The sequence below is a fragment of the Balaenoptera musculus genome, chromosome 17 (assembly GCF_009873245.2).
Source record: "Balaenoptera musculus isolate JJ_BM4_2016_0621 chromosome 17, mBalMus1.pri.v3, whole genome shotgun sequence".
NCBI lineage: Eukaryota > Metazoa > Chordata > Mammalia > Artiodactyla > Balaenopteridae > Balaenoptera > Balaenoptera musculus.
The window spans coordinates 19,211,415-19,230,514 of NC_045801.1; the positions used below are offsets into that span (position 1 = coordinate 19,211,415).

At 40.2% G+C, this 19,100-nt stretch overlaps 1 protein-coding gene across 8 annotated transcripts in view; it reads right to left on the reverse strand.

The window, feature by feature from the left end:
• The window catches only part of DEPTOR (DEP domain containing MTOR interacting protein), a 151,258-nt gene that overhangs the window by 40,880 nt on the left and 91,278 nt on the right, over window positions 1-19,100 (reverse strand). For all 8 annotated transcript variants that reach the window (XR_005016984.1, XR_005016988.1, XR_005016986.1 and 5 more), the window contains exons 5-7: window positions 8,329-8,514; window positions 6,196-6,327; window positions 1,584-1,654 (exon numbers count right to left, since the gene is read on the reverse strand). Coding sequence is in view for 3 of the 8 variants with exons in the window: in XM_036829896.1 (XP_036685791.1) it covers window positions 1,584-1,654; window positions 6,196-6,327; window positions 8,329-8,514 (389 nt within the window). In the remaining 5 variants the exon portion in view is untranslated. The remainder of the gene's footprint in view (window positions 1-1,583; window positions 1,655-6,195; window positions 6,328-8,328; window positions 8,515-19,100) is intronic.

A 19,100-nucleotide genomic window follows, 5' to 3' on the forward strand; every position in this document is an offset into this window, starting at 1 on the left:
TAGTTGCTTGACAACCATTGAACTTTAAAGTAACCATTTAAATTACTAATGGGGGGAACCATGAAGAGTCTTGGCTCTCCTGAAACACAGTTTTCTGTACCAAGAAAAGACAGTGAAAAAGTACATAAAGTTCACAATTTACAAGTCAACTCTGGTCCAAAAGTTGTTTGAAACTGGAGGGTGACTTTCCTTATAGAATCATAATTAGAATTGCCAGTTACATTCTCTGGGCAGCTCCCAGACATGTCTCTAATACATACCCCAACTGAAATAGAGATGACAGCCATTCACAGTCAATTACTAGCAATGCTGGCATTGATATTTAAAACCTAAAAGAAATACAGCTAAAAAATACAATCCAAAGTCTCTTGAATGCTGAAGACTGAGGAAAAGCAGGGAAGCAAATGAAATTTTTGTGACCATTCTCAAAAAGACTTTTAGGGCAGGTTTTAGTGTCGATGAACTCTTATTAGTTTTTGCTTGTCTGAGAAGTTCTTTATTAGGTACTTCATTGGCTTTAGGGTTTGCTGCTATTAGTTCATTATACCTAATTGCACTTCCAAATGTCCAGTTTACCTTTTCCCTGATATAGACATATTACCAGTGCTTTTTTCATATTGACTGGCTAGGACTGGACCCATCCTGTTTTAATTCCTTAGGGCTCAGAACGTGAAGTAGTCCTCGACAAATGTTCGTAGCACAAATGAGCGTGGAAAGCTTTTTCCCCACCCTGAGGTATTAAAACAAAAATTAGAAGACTAAAGGAAAGATGAGAAGTATTCTAAAGAAGATGTCAATGTAGATGTGAGGAGACAAAGAGACAGAGGCAAGTCAACAGGAAGTGGGTGAGGTGATGTCAAGCAGAGAACGTGGATTCTGTTTGAAGAAGACCAGTGGGGGACTTCCCTAGTGGTCCAGCGGTTAAGACGCCATACTTCCACTGCAGGAGGCATGGGTCCGATCCCTGGTCAGGGAAGTTCCACATGCCTCAGGGTGAGGCCAAAAAAAAAAAAGAAAAGAAAAGAATACCAGTGGGACCCTAGGAGTAGAAGGAAGGCTGAAGGACCTCCAAGAAAGGGCAGGCGGTCAGGAGGTGCTCACAGGTAGGCAGTGTGCCCAAATCAGGTGCTTGTATAACTCAAGGCACGATAACATTGTCAAAAGCATCATTCCTTATGGTAGAACAATCTATGCCATAGTTTTCTCTATCTTAAGACTTCCCTCATGTCTTAAATAATTTTTAGAATTAACTATAATGCAGAAGGGATTACTAGCATTATTTGTTCTACCATCTGCCTTTGAATCTGTCATTATATCAGAGTAAGTACATAATGGAAATCTTTTTTTTAAGGACACATCAAAAGGAATTTTAAATGCTGTATTAATAATAAATTATGCCAAGTCCTAATGCATTTTAGTGCCTAAAGGTCAAGAAAGTCTACTATTATAATCATGCTCAAAACAAAAGGGAAATTGGGAGAAGCTTGTCAATTCCGTCCCTAAGCTACATATGGACACCCTGCCATGTTGATATGGCCCAGACAAACGAGCAGCACGGGAGAAAAACCAAATGATGAGCCTACCGTGAATGTCTTCCTCGCATACGGAGCCCCAGGAGTCAGGAGTTCCTCAGAAGTGACGGGTCTTTTTAACACTGTAAGACAGACACAGTGTCAAGGTACAGACCCTTCCGAGCCCTCTGTCCTTTCATTCAGCAGATATTTACCGAATGCCTCATGTGTGACATCAGTGACCAAAAGTGGCAAAGATCCCTGCCTCCCAGTTTATATTCTAGCTGCACAGAGGCAGAAAATATTAGCAAACATAAATAACCCTAAACCTAACTTACAGAGCTACAGAAAGCAGAGACGGGAGCAGGGGAAGGGGAAGCAAGAGTGCCAGGGGTGGGGTAAGGAGCGGCTTGACATTTTTCTATAAGGGAAAAGACCACATTTTCTAGTTCCTGAATTTCTTTCTCTTAGACCTTGATGTGCAGTCAACATGTCAAAATTAAGAGAAATCCTTAAAGATGTTAAAAAAAAAAAGAGAAATCCTGACTCTGGCCGTCTGATAACCGTTTCCACCCCATACAAACCTCTCCCCCATCATACCATACACGTCCCATTCACCAAAGCCTCACGGGTTTCCTTATTAATACCCCAGATTGCGCGTACGCACTGCCTTTTGCCTTGAATCATAACACTGGGGAGCTTTTCTGCATAATTAACATGTGCTAGGCACTATGTTAGGCGCTTTAAATATATTCTATTATTTAATCATCACAAGAACTAAAGGGTTCATTTCATCCTTATCCCTATGCTATTAGGGAGGAAACAGAAGCTGAGAAAAGTTAAATAGCTTGCGTCCAAGGCCTCAGAGTCAACGGGAAGTAGAATTGAGATTTAAACTCAAGCGTTCGGTGCCACTGCCCGTTCTCAGAAGAAAGGGCGCAGAAGCTCCAAAAGGTCACTGTATGTTGTGTTCCTAAGACACGTGTCCCCATCAGATCACTGCTGTGGGCTACCAAGATGGCAAAGATTGCAGTCAATTCCTGACTTGCGACTGCCTAAACACCCACCAAAAATGAACTTCCCCCTCCATCCTGTGCTAAGAACTGGACAAGGGACTGCCATGGCCACCCAGAGCAGCCAGTGGGTTGGGGGACAGGGACCATCCTATCCCAGTTATAGAGACATCATGAACTTGAGTCCACAAAGAACCTGAAAGGACCAGGGCTAGGAGCTTAACCTGGCAAAGTGCCAGCCTCCAATTCCCTTTGCTGGTGGCCTTCAGAGGTCAGATGCCAGTCCTGGAACAAGTGTGCAGCAGAAAATAAAAGGCAGCCTGGGGGTGAGGCCTGGAGGATCCACCAGGCAGCTGGGCCCTAAGAAGCACCTTCTCAGTCAAAGGCAACGAAGTGCTTCTTGTTGAGATGACACGTGGCTGGGACTATTACTTTTGCTTTCAGAAACCTCATAAAAGAGAACATGAATTTATGCTCCCTCCAAGGAGGGAGAAGGTTGAATATCAAGAACAGAAGCTCTCAGCAAACGGTCAGGAAGCAAGAGAAGGGGTCCATGGTTGAGGATTCTGACCTTTTTATTCCCTGTCACTCAACTGCCTCCAGGCTCCTACCCACAAAATCCCCTCTGGGGTTTATGAACGTGGATGTAGGAATCACACTGTACTTGTGATATCTGACAATATCGACCATTTATTTTTACTATACTTTTTCTCTATTTTTATTGAGATATAATTGACATATAACATTATATTAGTTTCAGGTTACAACATAACGGTGCATTTGTTATGAAATGATCAACTAGTCCAGTTAACATCGTCACCTCACATAGCTACAAAGTTGTTTTTCTTAAAAATGAGAGCTTTTAAGATCTACTCTCTTAGCAACTTTCAAATATACAACACAGTATTATTAACCATAGTCACCATGCTGTACATTACATCCCCCAGGACTTACCTATAAACTGGAAATTTGTACCCTTTGACCCCTTTCACCCATTTGTCCCACCCAACCACCAATCCCCCCCCGCCCACCGACCACCCCCCCTCTGCCAATCACAAACTTGTTCTCTGTATATATGAGTTTTTTGTTAGATTCCACATATAAGTGAGATCGTATGACATTTGTCGTTCTTTGCCTGACTTATTTCACTTAGCACAATGCCCTCGAGGTTCATTCATTTTGTTGCAAATGGCAGGATTTCCTTCATTTTTATGGCTGAATAATACTCCATTGTGTATGTGTATATATGTATGTCTCTGTGTGTGTGTTTGTGTATATTTATATACGTACAAAAAAATGCCACATTTCCTTTATCCATTCATCCATTGATGGGCACTTAGGTTGTTTCCATGTCTTGGCTATTATAAATAATGTTGCAATAAACATGGGGGTACAGAGAGCTTTTCAAATTAGTGTTTTCATTTCCTTTCGATAAATACTCAGAAGCGAAATTGCTGGATCATATGGTAGTTCTACTTTTAATTCTTTTTTAAGGAACCTCCATACTGTTTCCCATAGTGGCTGCACCAATTTACATTCCCGCCAACGGTGCAAGAGGGTTCCCTTTTCTCCACACCCTCTCCAGCATTTGTTATATGTGTTCTTTTTGATGATAGCCATTCTGACAGGTATGAGGTGATATCTCATTGTGGTTTTGAATCACGCTATATTGTAATATTTGGCAACAATACTGATCATTTAATACACTTTCTCTCATGTTAAAAAACGTAGAAACTTTGAAACCTAGGGAATTATTTCTAGCTTTCTCTTTTCATATCCTTGGGAACTTATTTACTCACCACAATGATACTGATTATGTTACTTTCTGTAGCACTTTCTTTATCTGAATTAGGGCATTTATATACAGTGTTAAAAAATATATCCTGATGGATATCTAATGATTAATTTTAAATGCCTTACTGTGAAGCCTGCTTACTTGCTTGAGAGAAAAAAAATCACAGATGAGCTCCCTGCATCTTGGGAACCCTCTTAGAGTAAAAGAGAAGCTTGTCAGAATACAGGTAAGAGGTAGGACTTATGAACCACAATGAAGTCCTGACAGCTTTGGTCCTTAGAGACCCAAAAAAGGCAACCTGACCTTTCTTTTCTGCCTGCATATCAGTAATATTTTCCCTTTGAGTCAAGGGGGTAAGGAGAAAGAGGAAACAATGGAAACCTACCTCAGGGAAGATGAATGTGTAATTTAAGCAATTAACATTTTGTTCATCTTCTACTCTGGTAAGCAATCAAAAACATGCAAAATGGCTTTAGCACAACTGACCCTTTCCTGAAATTGAACTCTTCTGATTCTAACTTGGAGGTATCAGATTTCTACCAGGGCTTCAGACATGCTATTTCTAACAATATAGTTCTTCTCATTCTACCTTATCAGCAGTGCTCTATTAATTGAAAAACCTGGTAATATATGGGTGCTGGAAGATTTTCCAGCCAGAGACAGTGTGGAAGCAAGTTTCTTCATTCACTTGCAGGTTACAACTTTATTCTTAGAGCTAACCCTCCAGAAGACAGCAAAAAAAAGAAGAAAAAAAAGTTAGATTAAGAAAAATACCTAGACAACAGCATTAGATGACTGTTTTCTCTTAAAGCCCTTTAACAACAACTATTTGTCCTTATTCTCAGGAGTGCATTTTTTTTCCTCAAAGAGATGATGTGCTCACTGAGGGATGGGGTCATGACCTCTCATCTTTGTATCCCCAACATCTGGTAATAAGGAAATGGCATGAACAAAGGAACAAAGTGTCTTCCCTGAAGGTGATACACTGAAGTGAGGGTGGACAGGGCACTAAACAAATGGAGGGGAAGGTGATTTCAAGGCCATGGTTATCATGATGGACCATGCAAGCTAATCCTGGAAAGGAGGTGGGTAAGGACAGTGAGAAGGTGGTGCTATCGATGGGTTACAGGTTCCTGTGGGCTTGAAGAACTGATTAGATCTAAGTACAAGTTCATTAACAATCTTTGTGCCTAGGTTTTTTTTCTGGAATGTAAAAGCCACGGAGGTTGATGAGTAGAGTTTGAAACCACAAGGCACCAAGAGTCCACTGCAGGGATGGCTAGGTTTGCAGAGATCCAAGCTTCTTCCTTAGGGGTGCGGAGACCCAACAGATCTTTGCATCAGTTGCAATCTGGGGCAGCGCTATCTCCCCCGCTGTTTGCTGCTCAAACCTTCCTTCAGGACTGAGTGTTTCCTCCCAGTGCTGGGACTGCTAACAGCACACAGCCCTCAGACAGCCAACGTTCTCAACTGTCCTTGGAACTCTCTCTCCAAAGAGAGCCGCCTTTCCCCAGGTCACGCCCTCCTCCCAGGGGCAGCCAACATCCAATGACTGATCAAGGTGAGGCTATAAAAGCCTGGCCACCTCACCCCAAGTTGGGACAACTCTCAAAGACCATCCCAACTCCAGAGGTCCACCTGGGGCGAGCCGCAGGCTTCACGGAGACTGCATTGCAGCCCAATTCTCCCTCGGCCCAAACCCACGTCCTTCCCTTCCACCCAAAGGGTGCCGCCCCCCAAGAGCACAATGTAACAAGATGCTCCCACGCTAGTCTCCCTCTGCCTGAGAATCCGCTTCCCAGGGAGCCCCACCTGCACCCAGGCCCAAGTCCGCCACAGTCACGGTCAGAAACGGGGCCGCTTCTCAGCCACTCACCAGACTTGGGGTTGCAGAGCACGGGGGGGCTGCTGCTGGGGGGGGGGCTGCCGCTGAAGTAGCCGCTGCCGCAGCTGCTCATGCTGCTCCTCCGCACGGCAGACACGATCTTGACCTCCTTGCTGGGGCTGACTGTGGGCCGAGAACACACAGCGTCACCGACGGTGATGGTCTCGGGTCCCCAGAGCACGCACGCAGGCTTTCGGCTGCCAGGTATGGTGAGGCAGGTCACGTGCACCGGAATAAAGCACTCTGGCCTTGGCGTCGGAAAAGCAAGGGTCTGAGTGGCAGCTCTGCCCCTGACAGAACAGCACAGACTGGGGCCATTCCCTTCGGTTTTCTAAACGTACAGTTTCCCCAACTGTAAAGTGGGAATAATGCCATCTCATGGGACTGGTGCAAGGAGTGGATTATATATTTAAAAGTACTCAGTTACATAAAATATTATTTTAAGAACTACTGAGTCCACGCTAAGCATCCCTGAAAGGATGTAAAGTAAGTGCTGGCGAGACACTTAATGAATTAACAGTGATGATAAGTGCCTCCTGATTGAAGATTAAATCTTTAATCACCCAGAGCCACAGAAGGAGATTAAAACAGAGAGCACAACTTCAGGCTTTGAAGGTGTATGTGAGGCAGCAGCTTCAGTGATAAGATCTCGTTCTCTCCACTGTGGAGTTGGCTGGCTCTCAACGAGGGGAAGAGAGCGAGGCATATGATCCAATGAAAGAAACCACGGAGAGCGCTCCGCTCAGTGCCTGGCACATGGGAAGCACAAAATCAATGCTGGCTTTTATGGCGACTATGGTTACTGTATCCTCCTTCTCATCATCACCACTTGCTCACGTCTACGGGGCCCACTGAAAAACAGGCAAACCTTAGGACCCGCGAAGACGTGAACGGTTCCTCTGCATCTGCAGGAGACTGCAACCTAAGGGACACACAGCTGGTGCGCATCTAAGCACAGGCCTAGGCTCCTGACCCTTGGCTAGTGTTTACTTTCCTGGAATGGCTCTTGGCTCCTTCTCTGCTCCATCCCAGCTGTGTCTGAGGAACCTGGGATGTAGAAGGTTGGGTAGGAGCCAGTATAATATAAGCACTGGGATAAGACAGAACTGGTGCAAGAGCCAGCCCTGTCCATCACTTTCTAGCTGTGTGACCTTGGGTAAGCCACTCAACTTCTCCATGCCTCAGTTTCTTCACCTGTAAAATGGAGATAAGAAAAGTCTTTCCTCGAAGAGTAACAGTGAGAATTAAACGAGAAAATGCATGCAACTAAGCTTGAATCTGTGCCAAGGGCACAGAAAGTTCTCAATACATCTAGTTGTAAGTGTTCTCATGGTCAGCTCCTATTCATAACCAAGACACATATTCATTTTGCTCTGGGTTTCGGGTGAAGCCCATAACTTCCAAACCTTAGGCCAATCAGTTTCTCAAGTCAGTGTCAAGTTTTCAGAGGAGCTGAAGATATCCTGTTAAGCACCTCACCCACTTACATAGAATGACACATCAAGTTAACCTTTTCTGGGTGAATAGGATTATTTTATATTAGTTTATTTTTTGTTTAAGTGGGGTTATCTTTGTGAACATCAGTCATCATTTCTGTCCAGGTTAATTGTCAATATGGGACAGTCTGACCTAACATATAATGTCCCAGGCTGCTGTGCTTTCTGAGCACCTGTGTCTACCTTTCATAGCTTTAATTCGTTCTGTGTGATGGATTGATAATCAGTCGTCTTTAGTTGTATATGCCCTAAGAAGACTTTATTCATCCTTAAAATATATAGCTTCTCAATGTTGTGACTTAGAAAACTGGGTAATTAATGATATGTAAGGATTGTTTGTAAATGAAAAGTAAATAAGGTAGGAGTGAGAGCTTGAGTGGTCTTCTATAATTCAAATACATAGTGTTATAAAACAGACTTCTTAGCATGTATGTTGGCTGCGCAGGAACAATCTGGTTGTATGTGTGTATGGTTTCTTTTGGGGGGAGTAATAAATAAATAAATAAAAATTTGGTTATAAATAAATACAAATTTGCTGGAGAACAGAATTTCACAAAGGTGAGTTACAACTATGTTATTTCTCAAAAGACAGATATATATGATCAAACAAACAAGGGAACTGACATACCTGACATAAAACTTGTAGATTTCCGATTGTCATGGCTCTGCTTCCTCAGGCAGAAGGGGCTGTCATGAGTTTCCTGGGAGGAGGGGGATTTTTCATTGAGCAGCTCCATCAGTCTTCGCCTCCGCCGGAAGTTCATTCTGAACTGGTAGAGAAGATTGCTGTCCACAAACGGGTGCTTGTTGGACACTGGGGAGAAGAAACAATAGATGAGGGCTGCCTGGTCACTAAGCACTGTAGCCAGGAGACTCCAGCCAACAGGAGCAAAAGTCTTGGGAAAGGGTTTAGTTCTACAGATGTCCCAGGAGCTTGCAGTCCACACATGGTCCCAGATTCTTTCCACATGTCATGCATTTTAAAAATTTGCTAACCAATTCCTCTGGGGGAACTCTGCCTGATCTCACCCCAATCTAAGTTATACTCCTGGTGTTGTCCTGGCTCCTACTTTACCCCCGTCTGAGCACTTGTCACACACACTCTCATCGTCCCTCAACTTCTCTGCCTTTCCCACTAAACTCTAGGCTCTTTGGGGCAGTGATCGTGGCTTCATTTAGTCATGTGTCCACTGGGCCCAGCACAGTGCTTGTCCCAGAGCAACACGGCCATTCATTTCTAAACTTTTTATCTTGTGATAATTATAGACTCATGGAGAGTTGCAAAATAATACAGAGACCACATAGTATATGATTCCATTCATATGAAATATCCAGAACAAGGAAATCCATAGACACAGAGTAGACTGGGTGGTTGCCAGGGGGCTGGAGGGGACCTAGCGGGTTGCGGATGTTAACTAAAGTGTGAGATTCCTTTTGGAGGTGATGAAAATGGTCTAAAATTGACTGTGGTGATGATTGCATATATCTGTGAATATACTAAAAACCAATGAATGGTATGCTTTAATATGAGCGAATCGTATGGTATGTGAACTATATCTCACCAAAGCTGCTGAAAAAATCAACAGCAACAAGAAATAGTAGAGAGTCCCCGTGTACTCTTCACCCAGATTCCCCCAATGGTTTCACCTTACAGAAATAACTAAAGTACAATATCAGACAAAGACATTGACATTAGTACAATCTATAGACCTTATTCAGATTTCACCAGTTTTTACATGCACTCATTTGTGTGTGTGTGTGTGTATTTTTAGGCAATTTTATCACATGTATAGATCTCTGTAACCACCACCACACTCAAAGCACAGGACTGTTCCATCATGACAAAGGGACTCCCTCATGTTAACCCCTGATAGCCTCCCACTCCAAATCCTTAATGTCTGGCAACCACTAGTATGTTCTCCACCTCTGCAATGTTACCATTTAGAGAATTTTATAGAAATGGAATCAAACATTATGTAGCTGCTTAAGATTGATGCTAAATGAATGAAAATGGCTATCCAGATAAAGGCTGGTTACTTCCCAAGGAAAATCTACACTTTTGAGCACCTAATCATGCCAGGCCATCAACTCAAAATCAATAATAACAATAGCTAACCCTCATACAGCATTTTCTATGAATTCAGCATTATTTTAAATGCTTTATTTGTATTAATTCCTCTAATTTTAACAACAGCCTGGGGTATAGTTACTGTTACTTTCTTCCTTATTTTTTGATGAAGAAACTGAAGCCCAGAGATATGAGTAAGACCCAAAGAAGACACAGTAAATGGCAGAGGTAGAAATATAACTATAGTATCTGACTCCAGAGTTCAAGTTCCAAATTACTACTCTCAACTGCCTCTCTGAAAAAAAATTCCTGTGCTTCTTTAGGTTCTCATAAAGAACTGAAATAATGTTACATAAAACTGCTAATGTATGGCTACCAGGCTAAATTTACATCCAATTCTACAATACCATTTATACCTTGGGGATCTACTGTGGTCTATTCGCAACTTTATATTTTGAGTTCTAATCATGGAGTTGTGAAACAGGCAAGACATCAGGCTCCAAAAGCCATGTTCCCAGGTCATTTTGTCTCAGGGAAGTAACCAGGAACCCTGCAAACTGGCCAGCGTCACGCTGAAGTCTCAACCCCCCAAAATTCAAAACAATTGAATAGACTTTACAAAAAAAAAAAATCTAATTAGCACGTGAGAAGAAGCTCAACCTCATTAGTTAATATGGAAATGCAAATTAAAATCACAACGAGATGCCACTTCATACCCACTAGAATCACTAAAATAAAAAGAATGACAGCATCAAATGTCGGTGAGGATATAGAGCAACTGGAACTCTCATTTTGCAGGCAGGAATATAAAATGGTAAAACCAGGTTGGAGAATAGTCTGACAGATCTTATAAAGTTATACACATATCTACCCTATGTCCCCACAATTCTTAGGGATCCACCCACAACAAATGAAAACATATATCGCCCAAAATGTTCATTGCAGCCTTATTCATAATAACCAAAAACTGGGGACAACATGTCTATCAACAGGAGAATGGATAAGTAAATTGTAGATAAAATGAAACACTACTTGACAATAAAAAGGAATGAGCTGCTGACACATAAAACAACGTGGATTAATATCAAAAGCATTAAGTTGAGTGAGAAAAGCCAGACACAAAAATCATACACAGAGTGACTTAATTTACATGAGGTTCAAGAATAGAGGAAATTCACATATAATGATAGAAATCAGAAAGGGGAAGGGGAGAGGATTGACTGGAAAGGAGTAGGAGGAAACTTTCTGGGGTGATGAAAATGTTCTATATCTTGCTTTTACATGAATATATACATTGTCAAAATGCACCAAACTAAACATTTAAGATATGTATATTTCATTGTAGGTTAAGTATATGTATGTTAATAAAAAGGAAACAAACAACAACAACAACAACAAATCTTATAAATGGACTGGGAGACTAGGAACAACAGAGTCTTAACACGGACCTCCCTGGTGGTCCAGTGGTAAAGAATCCGCATTCCAATGCAGGGGGCACGGGTTCGATCCCTGGTCAGGGAACTAAGATCCCACATACCGCGGGCAACTAAGTCCATGCGCCACAGCTACAGAGCCCACGTGCCCTGGAGCCCGCGGGCCACAACTAGAGAGAAGGCCATGCACCTCAACGAAGACCCCCCATGCCGCAACTAAGACCCAACACGGACAAAAAAATAAATTAAAACAAAAACAAAAACAAAAAATAGAGCTTAACACTGTAAACCCACATTGCTAATATAAGATGCTACATAATGTTAATGCCCAAATAATCATTTGGCTATTAACCACTGGGCATATGGTCAGTCTCAGAAAGGAGTGGTCCTGTTATAGTATAATTCACCCACTTAATGTGCATAGTTCTATATATATTCTAGTCTATAATATATTCACAGAGTTGTGCATCCCATCATCACAATCAATTTTAAAACATTTCCATCACCCCCAAAAGAAACCCAACACTCCTTAGCTATCACTTCCAATCTGTCCATAACCCCTAGGCAACCCCTAGGCAAGCACTAATCAACTTTCTGTCTCTGTAGATTTGTCTATGTTGGGCATTTCATATAAAGAGAGTCATATAAGATATGGTCCATTGTGACTTGCTTCTTTCACTTGGCATAATGTTTACAAGGTTTATCCATGTAATGCCATGTATCGGTACTTCACTACTTTTTATTGCCAAATAATATTCCATTGTATGGACATACTATATTTTGTTTATCCATGCATCAGTTGATAGACACTTGAGTTGTTTTCACTTCCTGGTTATAATGAATAATGTTATTAACATTCATATAAAAATTTTTGTGTGGACATATGTATTCATTTCTCTTAGGTTTACAACTAGGAGTAGAATGGCAGGATCATATGGTAACCCTATATTGTATGCCAGATTCTTCTCCAAAGAGGATGCCCCATTTTACATTCCCACCAACAGAGTAGGGGGGTCCTAATTGTTCCACATCCTTAGCAACCCTTGTTATTCTCTAGCTTTTTTATTACACTTGTCCTAATGGTTGTGTAGTGGTATCTTATTGTGACTTTGACTTGCATTTCCATGATGGCTAATAATGTTGAACATGTTTTTATGTGCTTATTGTCTATGTGCCTATCTTCTTTGGAGAACTGTCTATCCAAATCCTTTGTCTATTTTTTAATTGGATTGTCTTTAAAAAAAAGAGATTTATTTTTTAAAGCAGTTTTAGGTTCACAGCAAAACTGAGCAGAAAGTGCAGAGTTCTCGTATACCCTCTGCCCCCCGACACACAACTTTGCTCTACCATCAATTATCGAGAAAGGAACAGATGTTACAACTGATGAATGTACACTGATACATCATTATTATCCAAAGTCCAAAGTTTACATTAGGGTTCACCTTGATGTTGAACATTCCACGGATTTTGTCAAATGTATCTACCATTATATTGGGTTGGCCAAAAAAGTTCATTCAGTTTTTTTCTGTAAGATGTTACGGTATATAGTATCATACAGACTATTTTTGCTGTTCAAAAAATCCTCTGTGTTCTACCTATTCATCCCTCCTTCCCCCCAACCCAATGCAACCACTGATCTCTTTACTGTCTCCATAGTTCTGTCTTTTCCAGAAGGTCATATAGTTGTAGCCTTTTAATATTGGCTTCTTTCACTTAGTGATATGCATTTAAGGTTCCCCTAAGTCTTTACATGGCTTGATAGTTCTTTTTGTACTGAATAATATTCCATTGTCTGGATGTATAACAGTTTATCCATTCACCTACTGAAGGACATATTGGTTGCTTCTAAGTTATGACAATCATGAATAAAGCTGCTATAAACATCCATGTGCAGGTTTTTGTGTGAACATAAGTTTTCAACTCCTTTGGGAAATACCAAGGAACATGATTGCTGGATCATACGGTAAGAGTATGCTTACCATACTGGCAAAATCCCTTGCAAAGTGACTGTACCATTTTCTATTCCCACCAGCAATGAATGAGAGTTCCTGTTGCTCCACAACCTTGCCTGCATTTGTCATTGTCAGTGTTTTGGATTTTGGCCATTCTAATAGGTGTGTAATGGTATCTCGTTGTTTCAGTTTGGAATTCCCTAATCACATAGGATGTTGAGCATTTTTTCATATGTTTATTTGCCATCTGTATATTTTCTGTCAGAAGGTGTCTGCTCAGGTCCTTGGTCCGTTTTTAAAACCAGGTTGTTTTATTATTGTTGATTTTTAAGAGTTCTTTGTATATTTTGGGCTAACAGTGCTTTTTCAGATATGCCTTTTGCAAATATTTTCAAGTCTGAGGCTTGTCTCCTCATTTTCTTCATGGGTTGTCTTTTAATTATTAAGTTGTAATTGTTCTTTATGTATTCTAGATATAAGCCCTTTATCAGGTATATTATTCACAAATATTTTATCACATTCTGTAAGCTGTCTTTTCATTTTCTTGATGGTATCCTCTAAAATACAGAAATTTTGGGGGACTTCCCTGGCGGTCCAGTGGTTACTTCCCTGCTGGTCCAGTGGTTAAGACTCCATGCTCCCAATGCGGGGGGCCTGGGTTCGATCCCTGGTTAGGGAACTAGATCCCACATGCCACAACTAAGAGCCTGCATGCCCCAACCTAAAGATCCCGCATGGCACAACAAAGATCCCGCATGCCGCAGCTAAGATCTGGCACAGCCAAATAAATAAATATTAAAATAGAAAAGTTTTTAATTCTGATGATGTTCAGTTTGTTTTCTACTTTGTTGCTTGTCATGTTACTTTTTTGTTAGTTTTGGTGTCATGCCTAAGAAACTATAATGTCTTTTAAAGTAACAATTTTAAAAACAGTACCTCACATAAACATGAAGAATAGTGGGCTCGGTATGAATTGACAAAACTTCATAAATATATGTCCATGCATGGATGCCTTATCCATGTTATTAAAACTGAAATGAGGAAGATGAAAAGAAAATTGGGATGGAAGAATTTATTAGCACCTTTAAATCTAGTTCCAATTTGTAAAATACCTTACATTTCTAATCAAAAATGTTTTGCATGTCTACATTTAAAAACTGAAAAATATAGAAAGTTTTCATGCCTTTTAAAAAACCAGAATTATCTATCTATCTATGTTGAGCAAAAACAAGGCTGGCAAATACCAAATTTGATGGAGAGGAATATTCTCCACCTTTTGTTCAGTACTTAAATACTGACTCATTGTTATTCATTTATACTGTGAATACCTAGAGGCCAATCATCTGCTCTAAGAGCTAGAAATACTAAGAGAAATTATATAACAAAATCTTACCCTCAATAAGCTTATAGTCTGGGACTTCCCTGGCAGACCAGCGGTTAAGACTGTGTACTTCCACTACAAGGGGCGTGGGTTTGATCCCTGGTTGGGGAACTAAGATCCTGCAGGTGGCATCGCAGCCAAAATAATAATAATAATAATAATAATGACAACAATAACAATAAAATAAAACCGCTTCATTAAAAAAAAAAAGCTTATAGTCTAGCAAAGGCAATAAAACATGCTCACATATAACAAAAGTACAAGATGGAAATTTCAACAATCTTAAGGAAATTATATATAAAGTGCTATGGAAATTCAAAGGAGAGATTATTTTCAGCCTGTGGGTGAAACAAGATTCATTAAAAATCGACATCATCTAAAAAATACACACATATATGAAGCTTATTTGGGAACATGGAAGAAAAACCCAAATCAACAATCAAATCCAAAGAGTTAGAATATAAATGTTCAACGTAGCTTAACAACAAAGACCCTGAGGTAGAAAGGATGGCTCAGCGTTCTCGTTCTCTCTGACTGTTTTTCACCTTCACTTGAAGAAAGTGAGGAAATACGCCCAGTTACTTAGTGGCAGAGGCAGCATTAGCACGATGCTCTCTGACACCAAGTCCAAAGATTCTTCCATTACTCTGTGACATATCTCAGGTGGTCAAATGTTGAGTTTTATGTTGACTTCTGTGGTGGGTGGGCTGTCATCTCAGCCCACCAGGGTTTAATAAAAGCCTGAGTGTCTACTGATTGCCATCTCTAACCTACTCTGCTGAAGTCTGTTATAATTACGCTAGTAGCTCACTTACTATATGCCACCGTACTAACTTTACAAATATTATACAATACCGTCCTCACAATCACTCTGTAAGTGATTTACAGTGCAAGAATTGAGACTGAAGTTACTTCAGTAACTTCCCCAAGGCCACACAACTTTGGCTTCTGATCCCAAAGCAACGTGTTTACTTAGAAACATAGGCCACAAGAGATTGGAAAAGACTCTAAAGTTATAGTAAAATGTCACCTTATCCAACACTCAACTTCCATGTTCATCACAGAGTACATTTTTATTTTCTTTCTGTCACCCATACACCTAGTGATCGGCAGTCTTTTTGTGACACTTACCACACTGTAGTGTAATATGGGTTTATTTGGTTGGGGGAGCACATCTCTTTCCCCAACTAAGTCACTCTGCTTGAGAGCCTGGGCTGTGTCTTAATCACTGTGGCATCCTCAAACCCTAGACTACTACATGTTTGGGTCAGAGTAGGTGCTCTGTAAATGGCTAGAAGTGAATTGTCCATGGTGCGTAGACAAAGGGATAAGAAGCACATCCAAAATACAGCTAAATTTGAACTATCTAGTGGCTAGTTATGTAGCAACCAGTCAATCTGTGGGCTCATGGTATGTCATGAAGAGTGTGCTGGGCCATGGGGAAATTGCAACATTAAGGACAATGCATTTAGTTTTTCCTAAAAATAAGTATATTCCATTTAAAGGCTTTCATTTATTCTAAAATTATATCATCACGACTTTTTTGTTGTTCATTCACCCACCCATTTATTCAACTAACGTTTATTGAGTCAGGATGACTATATGCCAGGTACTTTTCTTGCCCAGTGTTTTATGAAATTATGGTAAAAACAGAAGTTCTTTTTTTAAGTATTCATTCTTGGCAAAAATTTTTTTTTGGACTGTGAAATTCAAGAATTCTATAAACCACTAGGAAAATAATCTAATACAGTGTATTAAGAATCACATTAACCCTTTTATCAATAATGTTTACTGGTTCAAAAGCCTCTTTGGGTATTTCACAAACAGAATCACATCCCTTCTAGGTCAACACCAGCAAATGCAATCTAGGGTTGCGACTGTATTTACCATCCACATTTGCTAATGAATAACTCTTCTGGTTACATGAATATCATGGGTCCCTATCAAGAGAGTACACCGTGCCAAAATTTAACTTAATGATTCATATAGGTGTTTCACAATCTTTAAATGGTGATAAACTATTCACTTCAGCTAAATGAATGATGTTGGCCACAAAGACAAACACATCTAATTCAGTGATAATTCTGCATGTTCTCAGTAAATAATACATTCTTGCATTCAGGAGATGCTAAATACATCTTGAACCAAAAGATAAGCCAATTACACTTTGATACGATATCTACAAATAGTAGCTCTTTCAATAGTCAAATTTTTACATAAATTTAGTACATTACTACATTCAATAATACTATAATATGGGACTTCCCTGGAGGCGCAGTGGTTAAGAATCCACCTGCCAATGTAGGGGACATGGGTTCGATCCCTGGTCCAGGAAGATCCCACATGCCGCAGAGGAACTAACCCCGTGCGCCACACTACTGAGCCTGAGCTCTAGAGCCTGTGAGCCACAACTACCGAAGCCGGTGCCCCCCAGGGAGCCCGTGCTCTTCAACAAGAGAAGCCACTGCAATGAGAAGCCCGCGCACCGCAATGAGGAGCAGCCCCCACTCACCACAACTAGAGAAATCCTGCGCACAGCAACGAAGACCCAACATAGCCAAAAATAAATAAATAAATAAATAAATAAAAATTTAAAAATGAATATACATGAAAAATAAATAAATAAATAAGAACATTCAATTTAAAAAAATTGCACTTTTGTTATTTTACAACCACTGTTGTTGTCTTTACTGTGACCGTCATTTGCTGATGATATACTGCCATGTGACTTATGGGAATTCAATTTTGTGAGACACTACATCTAATGCCCCACTTCAGTTTTCAAGGACTTATTTGGGTGTTAGGGCCTTGGGAGCAGCCACATGAAGGTCTCCAGGTGTTCATCCTCCAGCTGTGTGTCTGGCGCAGATGGAGTCAAATTCTTCCCTCAGAAGACAGAAGTGACAATTGCTTGTGTTACCTGCATTGTTTTCAATGAATTATTTGGCTTTTAAAAGGATTCTTTATTTTTTTCCCTCTCATTAAAAGTTTAATAACATGAACAGAGTTTCATACGTGTGCTTCGTTTGTGAGTCTAGCCCTAGGTATAACAAAGATAATCGTAGCTACAAAAGCTAAGAGTGCAGGTAGACAGCCATATTATAGCATCAATCAATCACACGTGACATCATTCATTTCGTCAACCGAGTACCTAGTAAGTGACATGCAGGATCCCAGCATCCTGATTGGAATATGACACCTTCGTCTGCTCAGCCTTTCAAGCTCATCAATACCGAAGTCTTCTAAAAGAGACATTGTTTCATATAAGCAGAAAGCAGTTAAGTTGGGACTTCTCTGAAAACTCTCTTAATGCTAAATAACTTTTAGAAAACAGTATCATGCAATGAAAAGCAAAGGTTCTAGAGTCAGAAGAGCTCAGTTTTGCTCCCAGTTCTGCCACCTTTATGAGCTGAGTGATTAGGGCAACTTACTAAATTTAAGTCTCAAATTTTTTGCATAGTTTTGCTGTGAAGAAGAAATGGGATAATTTACATAAGAGATTTGAAATGGTATCTGACATATAGTGTTTTAAGTGTTCTTCTTCTCAGACTCCTAAAGATTGACTTTAGCTTTTGGTCACTTAAGTTCTTGCACAGAACCCATTTCTTCTGTCTTTTCTGCCCTTCTTTTAAGAACCTTTTGCCCAGCTCCCACGAGCAGTTCTGTCATCTCTCACTTGAGAAAAATATGAAATCTTAACCAGATGTCCAGTTCAAGTTTGGCAAGTATCCCACTGGATAATAATTAAATCTCAGAAGTCAAAGAAAAGCGAGAAATAGAGGAGTGAGTTAAGACACAGGAAGTTTTAAGAATTAGTTTAAGAAAGCCAAAGATTTCTTTTGTTTAGCCATAAATTACATATGTAGAGTCTCAAGAAATAAAAATGGCTAAAGGATATACAGTTTATATTCCAGAGAGAGAGATGCATTGATTCTTTCTACACTTTAACATGACACTCTCCAAATGAAATGCAAAAATCATTTGCCACATAAGCAAGTTGCTCTTTGTTAAACACAGAAAAAATACCCTAAGAGCTAAGGGGAAAAAAATTAAAGAGAAGGAAAGAAAAATCAAGGAGAACAGTGACTGGTGTCTCTAAATCTTGAGGTCATTCCAATTCTTCATTTCTTAGATCCCAATGCTATACAGGACCTATATATTAGAGTAAATGTTGTGACATATATAATTTAACAAATTTCAATCTTTGCTCCTTGAGAATATATATATATTTTAAGATGGGCACATCAGCATTGTTTGCAGCTAAACAAACTTGGAACCAAAATTGATGTCTAGCAATAGAGGAATAGTTGACTGAATTGCTCCTGGAGAAGATTAATCTCTAAGCAGGAGGAAGTAAGGAGAGACAATGTTCAACTCAGTATCTACTGTTCTAGTTGTGCTTTTATCACAGCTGTAATTGAAAACTGACAACTTCTTACTCATCCAATTTATAATTTCTGGGACTTTCCAAGCATTCTCATTCTATTGGTGGAATTCTCTAGGGGCTTGGCTTGGCTTGGGATTAAGTGAGACATAAAACAAGAGGAAAAGCAGAAATAGCCAGAA